At 35.9% G+C, this 19,060-nt stretch overlaps 1 protein-coding gene across 2 annotated transcripts; it reads right to left on the bottom strand.

Moving 5' to 3' along the window:
• Window positions 1-523: 523 nt before the first annotated feature.
• LOC149782683 (uncharacterized) lies at window positions 524-11,547 on the bottom strand. Of its 2 annotated transcripts, none has more exons than XM_089934170.1 (5): window positions 11,428-11,547; window positions 9,702-10,367; window positions 8,058-8,085; window positions 4,932-5,045; window positions 524-3,320 (listed from the first exon to the last, which is right to left on the bottom strand). In XM_089934170.1, exons 2-5 carry the CDS (start codon window positions 10,335-10,337, stop codon window positions 2,938-2,940), a joined length of 1,161 nt encoding a protein of 386 aa, XP_089790296.1. In that variant the 5' UTR covers window positions 10,338-10,367; window positions 11,428-11,547; the 3' UTR covers window positions 524-2,937. The 2 variants fall into 2 exon arrangements, with proteins under 2 accessions (XP_089790296.1, XP_089790297.1); XM_089934171.1 differs by lacking the exon at window positions 11,428-11,547 and adding an exon at window positions 10,922-11,096.
• Window positions 11,548-19,060: the final 7,513 nt, after the last annotated feature.

Below are 19,060 nucleotides of genomic sequence, written 5' to 3'. Positions count from 1 at the left end.
TGTTATCGAATCAGTTCAAGCTAATACCCAAAAGTCGATTACGAGACAGTCACTAGTTCGACAGACAGGGGTAAACCGACAAACCAATACACACTAAACAAAAGAGTTACGAACAGCCTCAGACAGATCAAAATCAAAGTCATGCTCCTCCCCCACGAACAAAAACAGGATCATCTCTTCTGAAAGGAATCAACACCAGTGGACTTTCACGTGATGTACATGTGAAACCATACGCTGGTGCCACCAATGACAGTCTCAAAACATCACTGAAAACTATTTACCTCAATAAATATCATTCAGTTATTGTCCAAGCGGGAGAAAAGGACGTTTATAGAAGCCTGGACCAAAATTAGTTTGAGATCAGATAAAATCCCCATTCTCGATAATGCTAATATGTGTCTACCTTTTGCAAATTTTATTTCATTGGTTTTCTTGTATTTCAGCTTCTACGTAAATCTTCTATTTTATTGATATTGATTACGTTTTCAGTAGTAAGAGAAAAGCAATAAGAATAAAAAAGATATTAAATTTGCAGATTATTCTGCTTTTATTTTTTATTGGTCATTCGAATCTCCCAATTTCGATTGATGCATTAGCTTAATTTACAAGGATCTCAGACCTGAAATTCAATATTAACAAGACAGAAGCAGCCTGGAAAGGAATTAAGAAGTATAGTGCATGTGAGATCATGGGTTAGATCGTTTGATCCTAATACTTCATATAATGTTTCATATGTCCGTCCATTTATCCTTGTAAATATATGAGTAACTAAAACCTCCGTCCCGTTATCCTTGTAAAATATATCAGTATGTAAAACGTCCGTCCCGTTATCATTGTAAATATATCAGTATGTACAACGTCCGTACGTTTATCCTAGTCAATATATGTGTATCTAAAACTTCCGTCATGCATCAGTAAAATCAGAATAAAACATCAAATAATTTTAATGACAGACGTATGAAAGATTTAATGGCAATCGAAATGCATGCAAAACAAAAGCTCAATAAACATGTGACATCAAACAAACTATAAAACCGTTACTCAGTACAATAAATAAATGAGATTGAAAGAATTTCCATTCTTGGAAAATAATTTTTTGAAATGTATCAAAACGGAGGCATAAGAAGCGATATTCCTATTAGCTGCCAAATTTATTTTGCAGATTATCAAATTGTTTCATCACAATACAAACAATATTATATACATGTATACTTAACAATTTTAGAATCTGAAACGTAGATACTTTATTCCTAACGAGCTTGAGTTAAAGTGACTGGCGTTGATCAAGTTAAGTTTAAAGAGGTATTAACAACATTTTACAATTTTACGCACACAGACATAGACAAAAACAGGCTCATGGGCGTTACGTTTGCATAATATATATGAGGGTAAGTTCCAGTGTAATCATCTAGTCTACAGAAATTCCAGGAAGTAAATTATATATTGCTTTATCTAAGACTGGTATAACGTCTTTTCATGCAGACTCACCCCCTATCTCCCGCCCTAATCAATAAAATAAATGTAAGTCTCGTCATACGATTGGGATTCCCGTGTCTTAGCGTTACTGATAAAATATGCCAAGTGTACTGCATTTGCAGACTTTAATATCGCGTTACAAAAAACTCCAACCCCAACCCCCAGAAACCAAAAAGCAAAACAAAATTAAACAAACAAACAAACAAACAAATTACTTCAAAAGATAGACCACAAATTTGTATCTATAACCACGAGTAGTGTCCAAGAAAACAAATCCAATCAATTTCAAAGTTTTAAAGTACTGTTGTATTTAAACAACTTAATCCACTGAGTAGCAAGCTTTATGGATGGCAACAAAATAATACTGTTTAGAAATAAATCAAACTGTTTCTTCATGGTCTGATTGCTTCTTTGTTTACGATGTGACCATTTGATTATATTATTTCTAAATGATCTTGGCATGTAAAACACACAAGCATACACACTAAGACCGTCGAATACATTATAACGTCATCAATAAAAAATAATGAATCACCTATCCGCAAAGGAAAATAATAGACAATTTTGAAAACATAATGACCATGTTAAGACATTTTCTGAAAGTTGACTTTGACTTCCAATACAAACGCATGGTTTATTTATTTAAGATTTAACGATCTTTTGTTTGTATGAAGACCATTGTTCATAACAATGTATGAAACGTATGTATAAAAACGGTTTTGGCGTTTTGCAAGAGTTATCCATTTCTATTTTCACGAACAATTTTCTCGGTTCATTTTTATCTTTAATCATAAGTTCTGAAATCTATTCTGTACCTGTGTGACATTAAAAGTATGGCTACACCATCAAACTGTTCTTTCCTGTGGAAGATCCAAGCGAAACGAGAGTTAGCCCAGGGAGACTATAAAAATGGAATATGTGTATGACATGTCCAAATTAAATCTCTCATAGATAATAATCAGTTATCTTAACATTCTCATTATCCTGATTGTTATTGCCCTGAATATCTTACGGGAACTATATACAGAAATGAATGTTTCAACATACATACATACATACATACACACATACATACATACATACATGCATGCATACACACATACATACATTTATTAAAAAATACATAGTAATGGTGACGCATATACTTAATTTCATCAATAGCCCCATGGTTAATTATAAAAATCCGACACTAAAAATACACAAACATTTCTTGGAAACTGTATATGCGTGCCCGAACAAAGCAACGCTTGAACTCCATGCATTAATGTATGGTTCGCGAACATGAAACGACTCTATAACGAAGAATCAATGTGCTGGAATACCTGCCAGCCCCCTACCCATTTGTATTATTAAATGAACATGATGAATGAATTTAAACTCATAATTCCCTCACTAATTATTTAAATAAGTATGACTGTGTTAAGTCCGTTCAGCTTTAAAGAAGAAATATGCCAGCGTAAGTTATATTAAATAAACTCCAAAATAATTTGAGAGTGTTGCCTTGTACACACTAGTCAATGAAACATCTGTCAGGTTCACGGACAATTCATCGTTGCTTTTCAAGCTCTGCACGCCTGCTAGGAAGCTGGTATAGATTCCGCCAGGTCTGCACTCACTTGTCTTACTCAACAAGAGCGGCTGAACACCCGCATTCGGACGACCTCTGTGTTGCCGGGTAATCATATGGACACGCGACGCCGATCCCAACTGGCATTTAAACGTCACTACAGAATAGACAAAATAAAATCCGGCGTGTGGCACCTGTAATCTGGACTCTGGTGTCAAGGTTATACCTTGCGTGAAGGCCGAGCCATATCCAGCATCAGTCTGCCAGGTCAGCTTCTCTGGAATAATAATAATAATAATAATAATAATAATAATGAGAAAAAAGAAGAAGAAGAAAAAAAAGAAGATGGCATGAAAAGAGATAAAGACAAAAGGAGGAGGAAGGGTTATAAACAATAGAAAAGTACACACAACTGAAAAAAATCACGGAAGAAACGAAACATTTTGACTATTACTTCTTCAGGAATCCCGTCATAACATTGTAGTTATAGGTTACTGCATTTGTATGGGAAAATATGAACGAGTTTTGGGATGGAATACTGCACGACCTTGGGAGTGCAGTATATCCTTCCGACAAAACGAGTTCATATTTTCCCATACAAATGCAGTAACCTTTTTTTTATATGCTCATTTTTTTAATTCTACCTAAGGTTTAATTATATAAACTAAATACACTACAAGAAACAACGTAAATGAATGAATGCCGTATTCCAAACTAAATACACAAGCGCAGATTTGTCATTACACAATGACATCATTATTAATGCGCACATAACTCCGCCCAGATAAATTTGAACTTAGTCGCGCGCTCGACATAACTTTCGAAAGAAAATGGCGTGTCTACTTAAAATTGAAATTTGCAGTCATATTGTGAATGAATGCGCATTGCAACAACTTTTCCATTTGATCTGGAATGAATATATTTTGGTATTTTGTTTCGATTTGACGAAAGTTTGTGATTTTGGACTGGATTCATCTGTGCAAATTATACATGAAATACATCGGATTGAAGTGGCGCGGGAGAAGCGTGTTTACGTCTGCAAATGTGTTTCTGTTTCTGTCATTGAATGTTTGAAATCATAATGTGGGAAAAATATGAAGTCTTTCAATTGCAATTATCAAAAAGACGCTATGGAATTTAATGCTTATTTCATTTTGAGTGCAGTGAGGAGGATGAGAAATTACAGCACAATTTCGAAATGTGTAATCCAGATTGAAAACCTCTGATACGGCTCATGTAATTCGGATTTACAGAATTAAGAAAATACATTTTGAGGAAATTCAGGATGTAAAACTGTAAGTATATTTTATTTTGCCATTCTTATCACCAGCTAAAGAAGACAGTATATGCCTTGTCACTTGTATGTTATTTGTAAGGACCTTATCTTCAGTCTTTTATATAATGTAGCTAGCCTAAATCCGTAACATTGTATGAATGCGGAATGTGCCAAAACAGCTGGGTTTTTTTGCAGTCCACGAAACATGTTTTAGTTCATTCAGAAACAAATTTAAACAACCACAACATAAAGAGCCTCTGACGCGAGTGTACATGATTTGTTTACAAATCAAAAGTTCTGGCGTCTGCGTCCATTGTTTGTTTACAATAGAAAGTAGTTCCTTTATTCACGTGAATGCTATATGTGTATTGTCTCGCGCGTTCAGTATCGGGGAATATTGAACGATTCTGACAATGTAAAGTTAACGGGGCAAAAATGAGCATATAATAATAACAGATGAGACAGCATTACACTGTTAAACAGTATTATTTGTAGCTAGTATTACTGATACTTTTTATATATTGCACTATATCAACGATATTGGGATATTGAACATCAAACAGTACCAAATCTACCTTCTCTGTTGTTAAAAAGGTATACCGCCCTTCTTACCTGGCAATGACGTCACATCTGCATATAGGTGAGCTGCAGTGTTCCTGGAACGCCAGGTGCTTAGTGTCATATTGACACCACCGTAGTTTTCTGAAGCTAGACTCTCTGTTGTACCTGAAAAAATACTACAATTACTACTACTACTACTACTACTAAATAATAATAATAATAACAACATTGACGACACTAATAATTACAATGAAGAAAGCCTTCAACTTGATACAGTTTTGCTTGTTAAGATATTTGTATTCGAACCTTCTTTCTGTCTTCAATCAAGTAACATTAAAATCAGTGAGAGGATAGATGAGCATTTGCAGTATATATGCAGGGGCGTATTAACCATTAAGCAGACTAAGCACGTGCTTAGGGCACCAGGGCCAAAGGGAGCACCACAAAGTTGAGAAAAGGGTGAAAAGAAAAAAAAGAATGAAGATTTGTAAAAAAAAATTGATAAAACTAGTGCAAATTGATCATAATGTTCTGTTTCTTGATCATGGTGCACCCTAGGGTTATCTTCCCAGGTGTACCACAAGGAGCACTGCTGGCGCAGTGCACTCTGACCTCTGTCGGTCAGCGTGGAAAGGAGAGGGGCACCAAGATTTGTCAGTGCTCAGGGCACCAGTGAGCCTTAATCCGCCCCTGTATACATGTATACATATTACATATGTTTAATATACATAGTTTAGTACAATAATAAAAAATAGAGAAAAACAGTCAGACATACAATTATAGTTTTATAAAGGATATGCAGCATATCAATTTTTAATTAACATTTTATACAGTTGTATAATAGTGAATTGCTATTAAGGCCACTAGGATACAAAGTATCTAACTTATGAATCCAATAATTTTCTTTTATGAGTCGATTCATGTCTCCACGCACAATATCTATTGGGATGAAATCAAAATCTAGTAGAGAGTGAATATTAGTATTAAAATATGCTGAAATATTAAAGAAGAACTGAGGATCTCTCTAATTTTTTATATGAAAGCGATGATTATTTATTATCTTGCAAAACTTGTTGAAGTGTTGAAGTTTTGTAAGAGAATGAACAATCATCGCTTTCAAATAAAAGTTATAGAGATGATCAGTTCTCCTCTAATATTTCAATACATTTTGATACAAAAAATGTATGAACGTTTGTCTATTTTTTATTTTACGTATTCAGGTTTCATTAAAGACTCATGTATCTTTTCGATTCTGTCATATATATACAATTGTTATGATGATACATATCACTTATGACGTTACGTAAATGACGTGATTGTTATTTTAAAATATAAAGATGTCATCCGTTTCTTTCAAAACATGTTTTGCCTGAAGAAGCATACAGTAAATACGAAACTAGTTGCACAGAATTATTGGCGTTTGTGTTGATTTTTTTAATATCCCAATATACATAGTTTGTAATTCCTATTGTTGTTCAATTTTGTCACAATGTGTTTTCAAACGTTAAAAGAAGAACATATCACTACTCTCACTATTGTTTATTATGCACACTATCTTGAGTTCTTGCACAAATTATTGTTGTTGTTGTTGTTGTAGGGTTTAACACCATTTTTCAGCACAAGATAGGCTATACATGGCGGCCAGTATAACTGGTGGAGGAAGAACCCTGGAAAGCCCAGGGAAGAACCACCTACCCACGAGAAGCTACTGGCAGGCTTTCCCACTTACCCACGCTAGCCGTGCACAAATTGTAAGAACTGTCAATGACTCTGCAATAATACCATAATATTAATGTGATGACCATCAATTATTCTACAACAATACCATAATATCTACTGTAATGACCATCAATTGACCGCTCCGGTGGCCTTAAGGTTAAAGCGTCCGCCCCGGTGAGGGAGGTTGTGGGTTCGAACCCTAGCTGAGTCATACCAAAGACTTCTAAAAATGGTTTTAACAGCTACCTCGCTAGGCGCTCAGCATTAAGAGGTTAGAGTTAGGACTGGTCGGACTAGTGTCAGGATAATGTGACTGGGTGAGACATCATGCAACATGTCTGCGGCATGATGTCCCAGTGCTAGACATCACTTTAAACTGCCACACTGCAGACATCGTAGCGATATGACTGGAAATTTTTTAAAGCTACGTTAAAAATCTAAATCACACACACACACATGACCATCAATTACTCAACAGTAATACCATAATATCTACTGTAATGGCCATCAGTTACTGCAATAGTACCGTACAGTCTGTTATCTTTACTCTTTAGACACTTTTCTGCATAGTATACATTACAAATAAATTAATATCACTCTAGACATTACAGCCTTTACAACTACCTGTCTTGCGACATTACCAATGCTGCCTGGCGTATTAAATACTACATATAAAAAATTATTGCAGAAAGAGTAACTCAGCTTTCATTAAAATGTCTTGAAAATTTTTTTTATCATCGTATGTGTTTAACAGATCTCACTGGTTGTTCAAAATTCTCGTGCAAAATGTTCCTCTACTTACTAGCCACCAGTATTTCTACCACCACGCTATTTTGCATCTGTGCTGACATTTTAAATTCATTTCAAACTGAGTTCATACTGTTAACAGAATGTTGTTACTTAATCATTCTACACGCTAATTAGTGCAACACAACGGTAGCATAACATCTCAAGACTGGAACTGAACTTGAATATGGCACCAATGGCCATTAGCCTCCAATCGACAATAGATTAATCCATTTATAATATCAACGATTAGTTGATTACCCCAGTGTAACTCTACCTACTAAAATCAAAGTCAGCCATTGCACTAGGACAGGGGTGCACAACCTTTTTCGGCCAAGGGCCAAATTGCATTTTCTAAGACCACTCGAGGGCCGCAAACACTACTTTCTTTAATATAATTACTGTCCTCGGGCCAGATCTCTGTCTTGTTTTAATTTGCCCTGTGGGCTGGACAAAACACGTTCGCGGGCCAGACCCGGCCCGCGGGTCTGGGGTTGTGCACCCCTGCACTAGGATATGCAGAGTAAACAAATGCCACTAAGAATGTAGAATGAGGAAATCCTTTTAAAGTACATAACTTGTAAAAGTATCTCTTCTTTGATTTTCGAGTCTTGAGAGAGTAAAGCTTAGACGTGAAATATTTAGGCAGGTATTACTGAGATTGAAAATTACCTTTGCTTCCATGTTCCTCTTGTAACATCTGTAAAAAGAAACAAAGTATTCGTGTAACTACAGATATTTACTACGCCTTTGTAACAAGCATCTGGATTGGTTAAATCGCATCATGTGATGCAGATAACTAGAAATTATTTGTTTATAGCGCCACACAGGGGCTACGTATATACTGATGCGACTTCTTCTGTGATTTGTAAATATGTTTTAAAATATAGTTCTGTTATGTATTTCTTACGTTTCTCTTTTATGTAACTGTTTGTGATTATCAGCATTGAGCTTCATGCATTGTGTTTTCAATTTTCAACCTTCACTACATGAATCATGTGACCGCTCCGGTGGCCTAGTGGTTAGAGCGTCCGTCTTGGATGCGGGAGATCGTGGGTTCGATCCCCGGCCGAGTCATACCAAAGACTTTCAAATATGGTACTTACAGCTACTTCGCTTGGCGATCAGCATTAAGAGGTTAGTGTTAGGACTGGTCTGTCTGGTGTCAGGATAATGTGACTGGGAGGGACATCATGCTACATGTCTGCGGCATGATGCCCCAGTTTTAGACATCACTATAACCTGCCACACTGCAGACATCGTAGCGATATGACTGAAAAAGTGTTAAAGCTACGTTAAAAATCCAAATCGCACATACACACACACACACACACATGAATCCTGTAAACTATGGTGCTCAGTTCTTAGCTACACACCATATCGCATCAAAACTATAAGGGGAATTTGAAGAATTGATGAATAATTAGACACAAAGATATATCTATCTATCAAAACTGATTAAATTAACCCATTGTGCATTTGATAGAGTCTTAAATTACTGACATAGTGTACCGTTGATAGAGTCTTAAATTACTGGCATAGTGTAACGTTGATAGAGTCCTAAATTACTGGCATAGTGTGACATTCTTACCTTATAACTTATTTGAACGACTCTATCAGCTTACGCTGTTATGACATGAATGTACAAAATTATAAAAACAGACAAAAGACAGAGGCATCTTCAAATTATAATACGATGAAAATACAGCTCTGAGGGACTTTCATGTTCGGGCAATTTATGGTAAATCCCCGCATAAAGCGAACTTACACTGAACAATGTACATATGTTTTCTGTTTTTATCTCACAGGACTTTGCTTAACGAATTAAATGTTGGCGTAATAAATATGATAGTGAACTTTTTATTGTTATTATGTGGCATAATCTTATGATTTTGTCTTCCTAGAAGAAGACTCTAACGTATATCTGAAAACAATGTAATTTTATTTTTTCTGTAACTCGATGATAAACGAAAAAAGAGTATTTAGACAACAATATCATCCTGTGCGACACATCTGTTCACGCCAAGAGTCCTCAGTGTTTGTGCTATGTAAAAAGTAAGTGTCTGCAGTTGGGAGGTTAGATGAGAGTATCTCTTTAACCAGTCGTATGGACCCATTAATAATGTTCAAATTTGCCAGACTTTTGAGGGTCATGAATAAAGAATGCTTTAAAATTAAAGGTCTAAATTAGAAGGCAGCAAAACATTATAAACGTGTAATATTTGTAATATATGAATTTGTATTCGGAAAAGGATTTCATTTATGCGCGCGCGGAAGAGACAGAGACATGCAGTCAAATAGACCACGGAAACTTACAAGAAGGATAAATTTCTGGAGAGCACCGTTTTTAACACAGCAAAACGTATAACCACAAGACGAGATAACGTCAAACAACGTGTCTTCGACCTTCACATTAAACCCTAAATAGTTGCAGGGTAAGCAAATTGAGTCTTTTATAAAATCTTTCGGTAACTGTAGTAAGGGACACATTTTTGTGTCGATCACTCCTGTCTTTCCAATTTTTGTGGCCAGAAGAGCTACCGCTACCATAAGCCCAATGTTCACCACAATTGAGATTGAAATGGAGATATTAATGCACTTCGATTTTCCAGCACAATCATGGCGTCCATACGTCTGTACTGATTCAAAACCACTTGAAGATAGTTTGTTTTTTCCTGCGATGCTTCCTCCAGCGATTATTGCCTGGGCCATAATCCCACAGCTCGTTGAGTGGCAACAGTACCATTTGTTTGCAATACTAGAGTCCGAAAAAGCATTTCTTGATCGTGATCCTTTTGTCTCATCCACAAAACGGTAACATGTGTGTGCTGCTCCATTATGCTGTTTTATTTTATTTTCAGTCATCAAGGCACTTCCCTCTTGTTGTGTTGGTTCATAATTATGATTGGGGATAACATCACCTTTTCCCGAGTCTTCAAGTGTTCGAGTCATCTTTTCTCTTCAGGTTTTAATGCTCGCTTACTGTAATTACGAAAGCAGAATTTTAGTGGGAAATTTCATGCAAGTTATAAACGTGCATTTAATGACTCGATTAAAGATTCTATAATGAATCGAATCTCTCTTTTGTTTTTCACATGCAATAAATATATGAAAACAAAATTGAACTGTTTGGTCATTGATACTGATGAGTTCCTCTTCTTCGAAATATATCTGCTCAATATTTTACTTTCGTTCGATTGAATGATCCCATTTTCAGTAAACATTGTGCATTTAAAAAAAAAATCATTAAACATTTCTCTAAGACGATAACATGTTCTCATAAAGGAAAGTAAACTTTTAGTGTGGAATGAAAATATTCACTTTATTTATACCAATTCAAACTTAACTTAGAAGTGATCGCATGTTCTTCATTTTAGCACCAGTATTACATCAATAATTTTTAACTAACTTGATGGTAGCAGAACTATACTGTCATATAATCACAGAACAACGAGTTAATTAGAAACATCATGTCTCTTCTCAGAGCTCGTACGAAAAATAAAAGCGATAAGTTTCAAAACCAAGAATTTAAGAACCTTTCCAACGTATTTTCCAAACAATTCTCGAGCGCCAATGGATTATTAGCCTTTGTCCCTCGTATAACACATTATGTTATTTCCTTCTTCCGTTATTTATCAAGGCAATCTGAAGAGAGATTTCCTTATTCTGTTGCATCACCATTCAACTTGCAGAAAATAAGATCAAAACAGAGTGGATATATCAATATGAATCGTAGAGAACGGAATGTACAAATTAAATTACCCGTGTATCGAAATGAAATTTGAACACGTTCAGTAAGTACTAGCAGATAGAAGAGATATAACTGGAAAATATTCAAAATCATGCAAAACTGTTTAATCTCACACACGCAGGCGGCCAGACCAATCAGAAACTGCTTTTCACCGACAGCTGTTAGACCAACAATACAGGGCTGTTTAAATCTATCGCCAGTGCATCGATATCATAAATAACAAAAGGTCCGAATAGTATGATCTACTTTTCGTACGTTTACAATCATATGTAACTTTTAGAGTATACTCACCTCGTTATGTTACAATGAGTAGTGGAAACCAGCAACGTTTGCTCAACACAGTCTCACTTCGTCAATAAATCTCAATTCATTTGTATAGTTGGACTTCACCAGAAATAGTTTATTTTAAGTAAGGAAAGTAGAGTTGGGGAAATTCCTAGTAATTTACTTCTCTATTTATTATTAGGAACGGAATGGATATAGGATCTATTCACGAAAGGTTTGTTCCTATTATATATATATATATATATATATATATATATATATATATATATATATATATATATATATATATATATATATATATATATATATATATATATATATATATATATATAACGAGTTGTATATCATTAAGACAGCGTACATACTATAAATGTATCTTATTTTAGGTATCACGGTACCAATTGTTTTTCCATATACCTCAATGCTAATGTTCTGTGAAATAGATATACTTTCTGTCCTACTTGGGCATGCATGTCACACACCGCCATATAGAACAATGCTAGATTGTCAATTTGACAATGACATAACCAGGTACTCCATTGCATTTAAGAGAGATAACTCTACTGGAACTAGACAGGGGTAAGAGTTATCTAGTCACAACAAGCACATTTTCAGCCATGTGTACCATATTTTAAAAAAATCATAAAAAATACAAAATATGATCTAGATAGAAATTAACACAAACTCACATGTTGCCAAGAGGCTCAACATTTTTTTTAAGCCAAACAGAAAGTACCACTCTTACATAATGCACCAATCACAGCTAGTGTTGTTCTTTAATTCTGAATACAATGTTCCAAACACCTTAAGCTCCGTCCACCTGAGCAGCAGAGAGGGTGAACAGACCATAGAATTCCGACAAAACAAATAAAACAAACAAATAAATCATCTCGTAGAAAGGTCCAGATTTTACAAATGAACTTTTCCTTGAGATGTTTATTTTTGCAATGACCGATTGTGCTAATAAAACCTCAGTTCGAAATAGTATCTGAAAAAATAAAGTACTCTACGTGTTTATTTATTTCTTGTTTATTTGTTTGACGACCAACGTTGGTAGGTACCCTCTCTGCTGCTCCCCCTGTTACCCAAATATTTTATCAATACCCACACGATATCTTGTTCTTGGATCATGTAAATTTATTGTTATAAATCCATGCGGGGTAGCTTGCGCTCGTGAGAAGAAAGTTTTGAATTTAATTATATCCATGTCACCACCACACCAAGTTTGATGAATATTTCGCAACGTGTGTGTGTCTACGCCATTAAACACAACTAAAATGTTGCAGTTGTCTCTGATCACCTTCGGAATTTGTGTATATCGTTGAGTAACATAGATCACGTCTGTATTTTTGTGTCTCCCTCGGGAAAATATTCTGGCTGGATTTGATTGTTTATCTAGCATCACATCGTCGTATACAACTAAATTATTAATAAATCCATCTATGGAATCTACGGATGGTGCTTCATCAATATCGGTTATAAACTCTATAACATCATTATCCTCATCCAGTAATCGCGCGTTTTCATTGAAATCTTTAAGTACATCATAACATCGTTGATCATCAACGGATGGTGCTACTAAATACAACTTATCCCATTTCAACCATCTCATTATCAGATTAAGTAATAATTGCGTCTTACCCGATCCAGATGGTCCTATGATAATCATTCTGATGGAGTTCGGTAGCGCAGGATGATGCTTAACTGGCTCTCGTTGCCGAGTTGCTGAGAAATCAATTATATCCATATATATTATAACATGAATTTATATTGTTTACGCTGTAGAGTTAAAACTCCAACTACTGATTTAGCCACGGTTACAACAAAAAATAAAAAAATAGCATACGGTGGAAAATGTTCTATATGCGGTAGAAAGAAATTTTCGTTTTTACCTAATAAGCGCGGTGGTGATATTGCTAATTTGATGTCAAAGTTTCCAGGTGCTCCATGGGCTAAATACAGCGGAGAAAAACATCTACCAGGATATAATTATTGCGGTCCTGGTACCAGACTTGATATCAGGCTCGATGATCAAGATCAACCAAAACCAGGCGAGGAACCAATAAACGCTATTGATCGAGCTTGTCATGCTCATGATGTAGCTTATAAAAGTAAAAATCTACAAGATAGGCATATTGCAGATGTAAAATTAATTCATTCATTAAATTCTATAAAAAATAAAAATATTAGAGAATCATTAGCTAATTGGTTAGTAAGATCCTCGATGAAAGGTAAATTAGCGATTGGGGCTGGTAATTAATAATGGAATCAATTTATTATTCGCCGAGAGGATACTGGAGAGGCAAAGCAGCAATTGGTAAACTCGCTGATGCAGCGGCGGTTAAACATTCTACTGCTAAAACGTGGTTATCTAAACAAGCAATATGGCAAATTTATCTACCACGTCCTAAACAAATTCAGTACGCGTATTTCGATGTCAGTGTTCCTAATGAAGTTCATCAAGCTGATATTCTGTTTTTACCGCATGATACTGTGCGTGGAAAAACGTACAAATACGCGCTAACCGTAGTTGATGTTGCAAGTAGATATAAAGAAGCAGAGCCGCTATCGGCGAAAACATCATCTGAAGTAGCCGATGCGTTTGAACGAATTTATCAACGAGGACTCGGACCACAAGGTGGTCTACGATGGCCGCAGCTACTACAGGTTGATCCTGGTAAGGAATTTCTTGGTCCAGTATCATCGTTGATGAAACAACATAATACCAAAATACGACGAGGTCATACTGCAATTCACCGTGATCAAGCAATTGTTGAGCGATTTAATCGAACACTTGCTGAGCGGTTATTTGGATATCAATACGCGAGGGAATTTATTCAGGATAAAAGATCTCGCGAATGGGTTGCAAGATTACCAGGCGTGATAGCTGCATTAAATAATGAAATCACACGAACAACCAACATGAAACCCATTAGCGCGGTCACAAAAAAAAATATACCAACACAACGGAAAGATACTGGAAAACAAAAAATATTAGGTGATGTCACAGTCAGATATTTATATGAGCCTGGTGAACTTGAAGGTGGTAAAGCGAGAGCAACTGATCCTATTTGGAGTGTTACCACACACAAAATATCTACCGTGACAAGATCCACTGGAAGAAATGTAGGCGTTTCCAGACCTGCAATCTACAGATTAGATTCGGCCGCTCCTCAACGTGGATTTACACGTGAACAACTACAAATAATTCCCGCGGATACACAACTACCGCCGCGATCACTTCGGTGATTTCGATCACTTAACTAGCACCCAAGGTGCCAGCACCCCGACGTCGATTACACTCAAGACAGGTTAACATGGTATTTTCTGGTGTGTGACCGCGACTATTATCTTTTCTATCTACGGTAAATTGTCTTGAATCATTACTCGAATACCGCCATAACATTATACAATTACAACATGCGCAATGATTGTTCTGCTGCTGTTTTAACTTAATAATAAATTCAACATCAAGATCAAAGTCACGTTTATTTTTTTTGTCAGATTGTTTGTATCCGATTAATTTTTTTCTTATTATAGCATCATCGATGATGTTAAATTTATCAACGATTTCAGGAATTATAATTCTACGTAATTGAGATATATTTCTGACCCTCGATACCGCCAAATAAACTAAATTTGACCACTCGATGCGATCGTCTACAATCCAGACTCGTGTGTCAGAAATAGTTAATCCCTGAGACGAGTGGATCGTCATAGCGTATCCCAACACCCATGGAGATTTGTCAGCGTGTATTGCATCTTCGACCACACTGATATCAACGGCGACAATATCATTTAATACGAGAATCTGTTTCCTTGACTCTGTCAAGGGTCCTGGAATATCAACATTAATATTCTGTTTTCGTGTATCTGATGGTCTATAACATAACGGAACGGGTAGTTCTGAATATTGTTCTTTATGTAGTTGAAATAACTGTTGTTGTAAAGCGTCTCTGATTATTTTTCTACTTGCTACGATCAAATCGGTGGGTCTCCATGAGTTCAAAAAATCACTCATTGATGTCTCTGAGATCACTCCACGTATTATTTCACACTGAATTTTGTTTGATTGTAATCTGATTAATTTTTTAAACTCCTTCAAATTTGCATCAAGAGCTCTATGATCATCATCTATTTCTTCGTAATAATCAACGAAATTTTTTAACCAATCATGTGGAGATGGTCCAACAAAGGGCGGAGGTTGACCATGATCGCCACACATTATTATGGCGGTATTTTTCGTCAACAACCAATCAAGAAACATTTTTAATGTATCCAATGACACCGTGCATATCTCATCCCAAATAATTATTTTAGGTATATATTTTTCTCCCATCCGTTCAGGAGTCCATGTATCCCCGCGCCACCGAAAGAAACTATGATACGTACACGATTGTACTTGCCGCTGTTTCATCTCACGTGCAAGTCTATGTGTGGGTGTCAGCACGATTATATCTGAATTTCTAAAAACATTAATCGTTCGAGTTGTTTTGCCGCATCCACCAGGTCCATTGAGATATACTGTCTTATATCTCGTTATTGGATCACTCAACGATGGTGCCTTCGACATTTCTGATATTTTATTACCCTCACGATAAAAATCTCTCACTGGAACATCTGCTGATTCTACATAATTGTGTAATAGTTCCTTTTTTATTCTCCACGAACCCCATCGTTCATCATTACTTGTAAATTTCATAACAGGTTCTAAATATTTACTTGAAATATAAAACGAGTCCGTTGCGACTCTGACTGCGGTCTCAGGAAATCTATTAATCATCGATAATAAATTTATAGAAACATAAGCCAACATGGAAGATCTTAGATGAGTATATTGCGGGGATACGTCATTTATGTAACTAACGATCGTACCTAATTTTGTTCCGTCGGATAAATAAACACTCTCTCGATTTACAAATGTATTTTTCGCCGTTGTATCAGCGATTATAAAATCGTACTCGGCATCATCTAAAATTAATCGTGCGTGATGTCTTTTATAATCATATGCACCACCTTGAGTAAATTTACCTATAATTTTTCTACCGAGATCTTTTGCGGTTTTGAGTTTATTAGGAATATCATCTTCGGAAATATCCTTAAACTCGCTAATAACTTCAGAATCTGACATGGGCAACCAAACTTTGGTCTGTGCATGATATGATATAATTGCCTCACTGACCACCAACGATGTCAGTATCATACAATCTAGCATATATCGCAACAAAACTATAGGTGCCCAACGTTTTTCACAAAAATGTCTACCAAACCAAACATAACAAATCTTGTGAAGATTTTCGTTAAACTCGAACGACTCAATACAGGCGAATCCAGTCAGATCAAAATCAGGTAATGGTCCATTAATTGCCACTCGCGTCATCTCGTTTGTAGGGTGACCAAATCTTTCAAAGTACACAGAACAATCTCCGTATCCCAGAAAACTTCCTGGATAACATGCAACCATATCAACCGAAATAACATCATTGTAATTGTATTTGGTATTCCATAATCCGCCATGTCCATATTCGACGCAACTTGCGCGTACGTCCTCGAGTAAATCAAATCGTGTTGGTTTCCATGAATTTCGTTCTCTGGCGAAATGAGCCGCAACAGATGGAACGGTAAAACAATTAGTTAGTAATTTGTCAGTATTTTCCGCGTGCTTGCACTGTAAAAACGTCGCAAGATTTTTCATCTCGTCATGGAGGGATTCTGTGCGATATATTTCACCGTTCGGTTTGACAAACTGATCAAATTCACCCTCCTCATTACTTTTAAATAACCATACCGATACAGGATCGGTTTTACTTATTTCGTTGATAAAATCAAACATACTATCTGCCACAGAATTATCTGCCACAGAATTATCTGTGGGGTAAAATCTAACAGTTCGATCACGTGGAAATATTGTTACCGCGTTAGTCCATGCGTGCGCGTTATGATCGATAATATTTATTGGAGCTCCTTTCGATTTATATTTCGACTGGTACAGTACTTCTCCCGTTATTGTCGCTACGGCTATTGGAAATTTTAATATTTTTCCTAACTCAGCAACATCTTTTATTGTAGCACCGGTATCCTTAACTGAATCAGCCCACGAGTTTATTTTTTTACGTCTTAAATCAGTTAATCCATTTCCACGCATCGCGTTTGTAAAGTGTTCTATTACTTGTTCAGCCACACAATTTAACCTTGAAAATTTCATCGGCGCTAGTTTATCAACGTTGGGTTTTTTATTTATCTCATAAATTCCATAAATAACTGCTGTTACAGGATATGCTCGTTCATAATACGGTTTATCAATACCTGTCAGTAGACCCGGTCTGGAATTTTTACTTAATATGATAGTTTTATTATTATCAAGGACAGGATCATATTTGTCACGGATAATCCAACTATCTGTTTCTGTTAATACAATAAATTTTACTCTGAAGAAATATTTTTGATTGCCCTCGTATTCAGCGATGTAGTTAATGATAGTTGCCGCTCGTTTGTCATTCATTGTAGCGTCCTTGACAGCTTCCGTGACAAAGTCAGTGTTGCGTATAATCTTGAACGTTGACCATGTATGAGATGCACCATCCGTGTAAAATTCTTTCTTGGCGTCGTGAATTTTCGAGATCAAACGTTTATTTTTCGGATCAACCAGATCTCGTACTGGCAAGTCAGAAGATAATCTGTCAAGGTTGAATTTATACTTAACAGGCCTAGTTTGGGATAATCTCTCAAACTCGTTCATATAATTAAAACAAATATTTAAATAAAGAAAATTATATATATATATATACAATGTCCCAATGCAGATGGTTGATGATCGGCTCGGTAAATCGATGCAACAAATCCTGTAGAAAGGCATTTTGTTGGATGCACTCACAAAACATACGACGAGGAAGTCTAGGACCAATACCATGTCTACGGTGTGGTATTGGAGTGCGAGGAAAGACAGAATTATGTGGGAAGTGCGGCGGGAAACGGTTCAGAGAGCTTAAAAGATATTATGACAAAAAAAATAATAGCGGTGAAAACGCTATAAAATCCGTGAGGGATTATATATCAAGATTTCAGACAAACAATGATTTAAACATATAATATTATTATAATGGAGCAAAATATATTTGTCCCACATCCTGTCATAACAAACTATGAATCAAATATTAATGGTATCATCAGACACTGCAAGTTGAAGAGACCAGTTGGCGTTGTTTCTAATACTGGCTATCTAAGGTTCACATGCGAGGGGGGGGGGGAAGAAACATTATTTGTGTCATAGATTTACATACGAGTGTCACAAGGGTTTGATCAATGACGGTCTTGTTATTGATCATATTGACGGGGATACTCAAAACAATAATTTATCCAACCTTCGTGTTGTCACATACAGCGAGAATAATACACGTGGAAATACAGGAAGATATAAGACAATCGGAAAGAGGGCGGTAATTTCCACAAACATAGAAACCGGCAAAGAAATTATGTTTCAGTCTATGAACGCGGCTGCGACATATTTTGATATTAACTCGCGTGTGGTAAAATACGTCGCAGATAATATAACCAGATCTACTTTCTCGAAAAAATATAAACAGAAAATTATCTTTAAGTATCAATAACTATCATCACCACATTATTAACTATCATCACC

This window comes from Sinohyriopsis cumingii, chromosome 15, assembly GCF_028554795.1.
Source record: "Sinohyriopsis cumingii isolate HCF-2022 chromosome 15, ASM2855479v2, whole genome shotgun sequence".
Classification (NCBI taxonomy): domain Eukaryota; kingdom Metazoa; phylum Mollusca; class Bivalvia; order Unionida; family Unionidae; genus Sinohyriopsis; species Sinohyriopsis cumingii.
The sequence above is the reverse complement of the archived record's forward strand: the minus strand, read 5'-3'. Positions and strand labels throughout refer to the sequence as shown.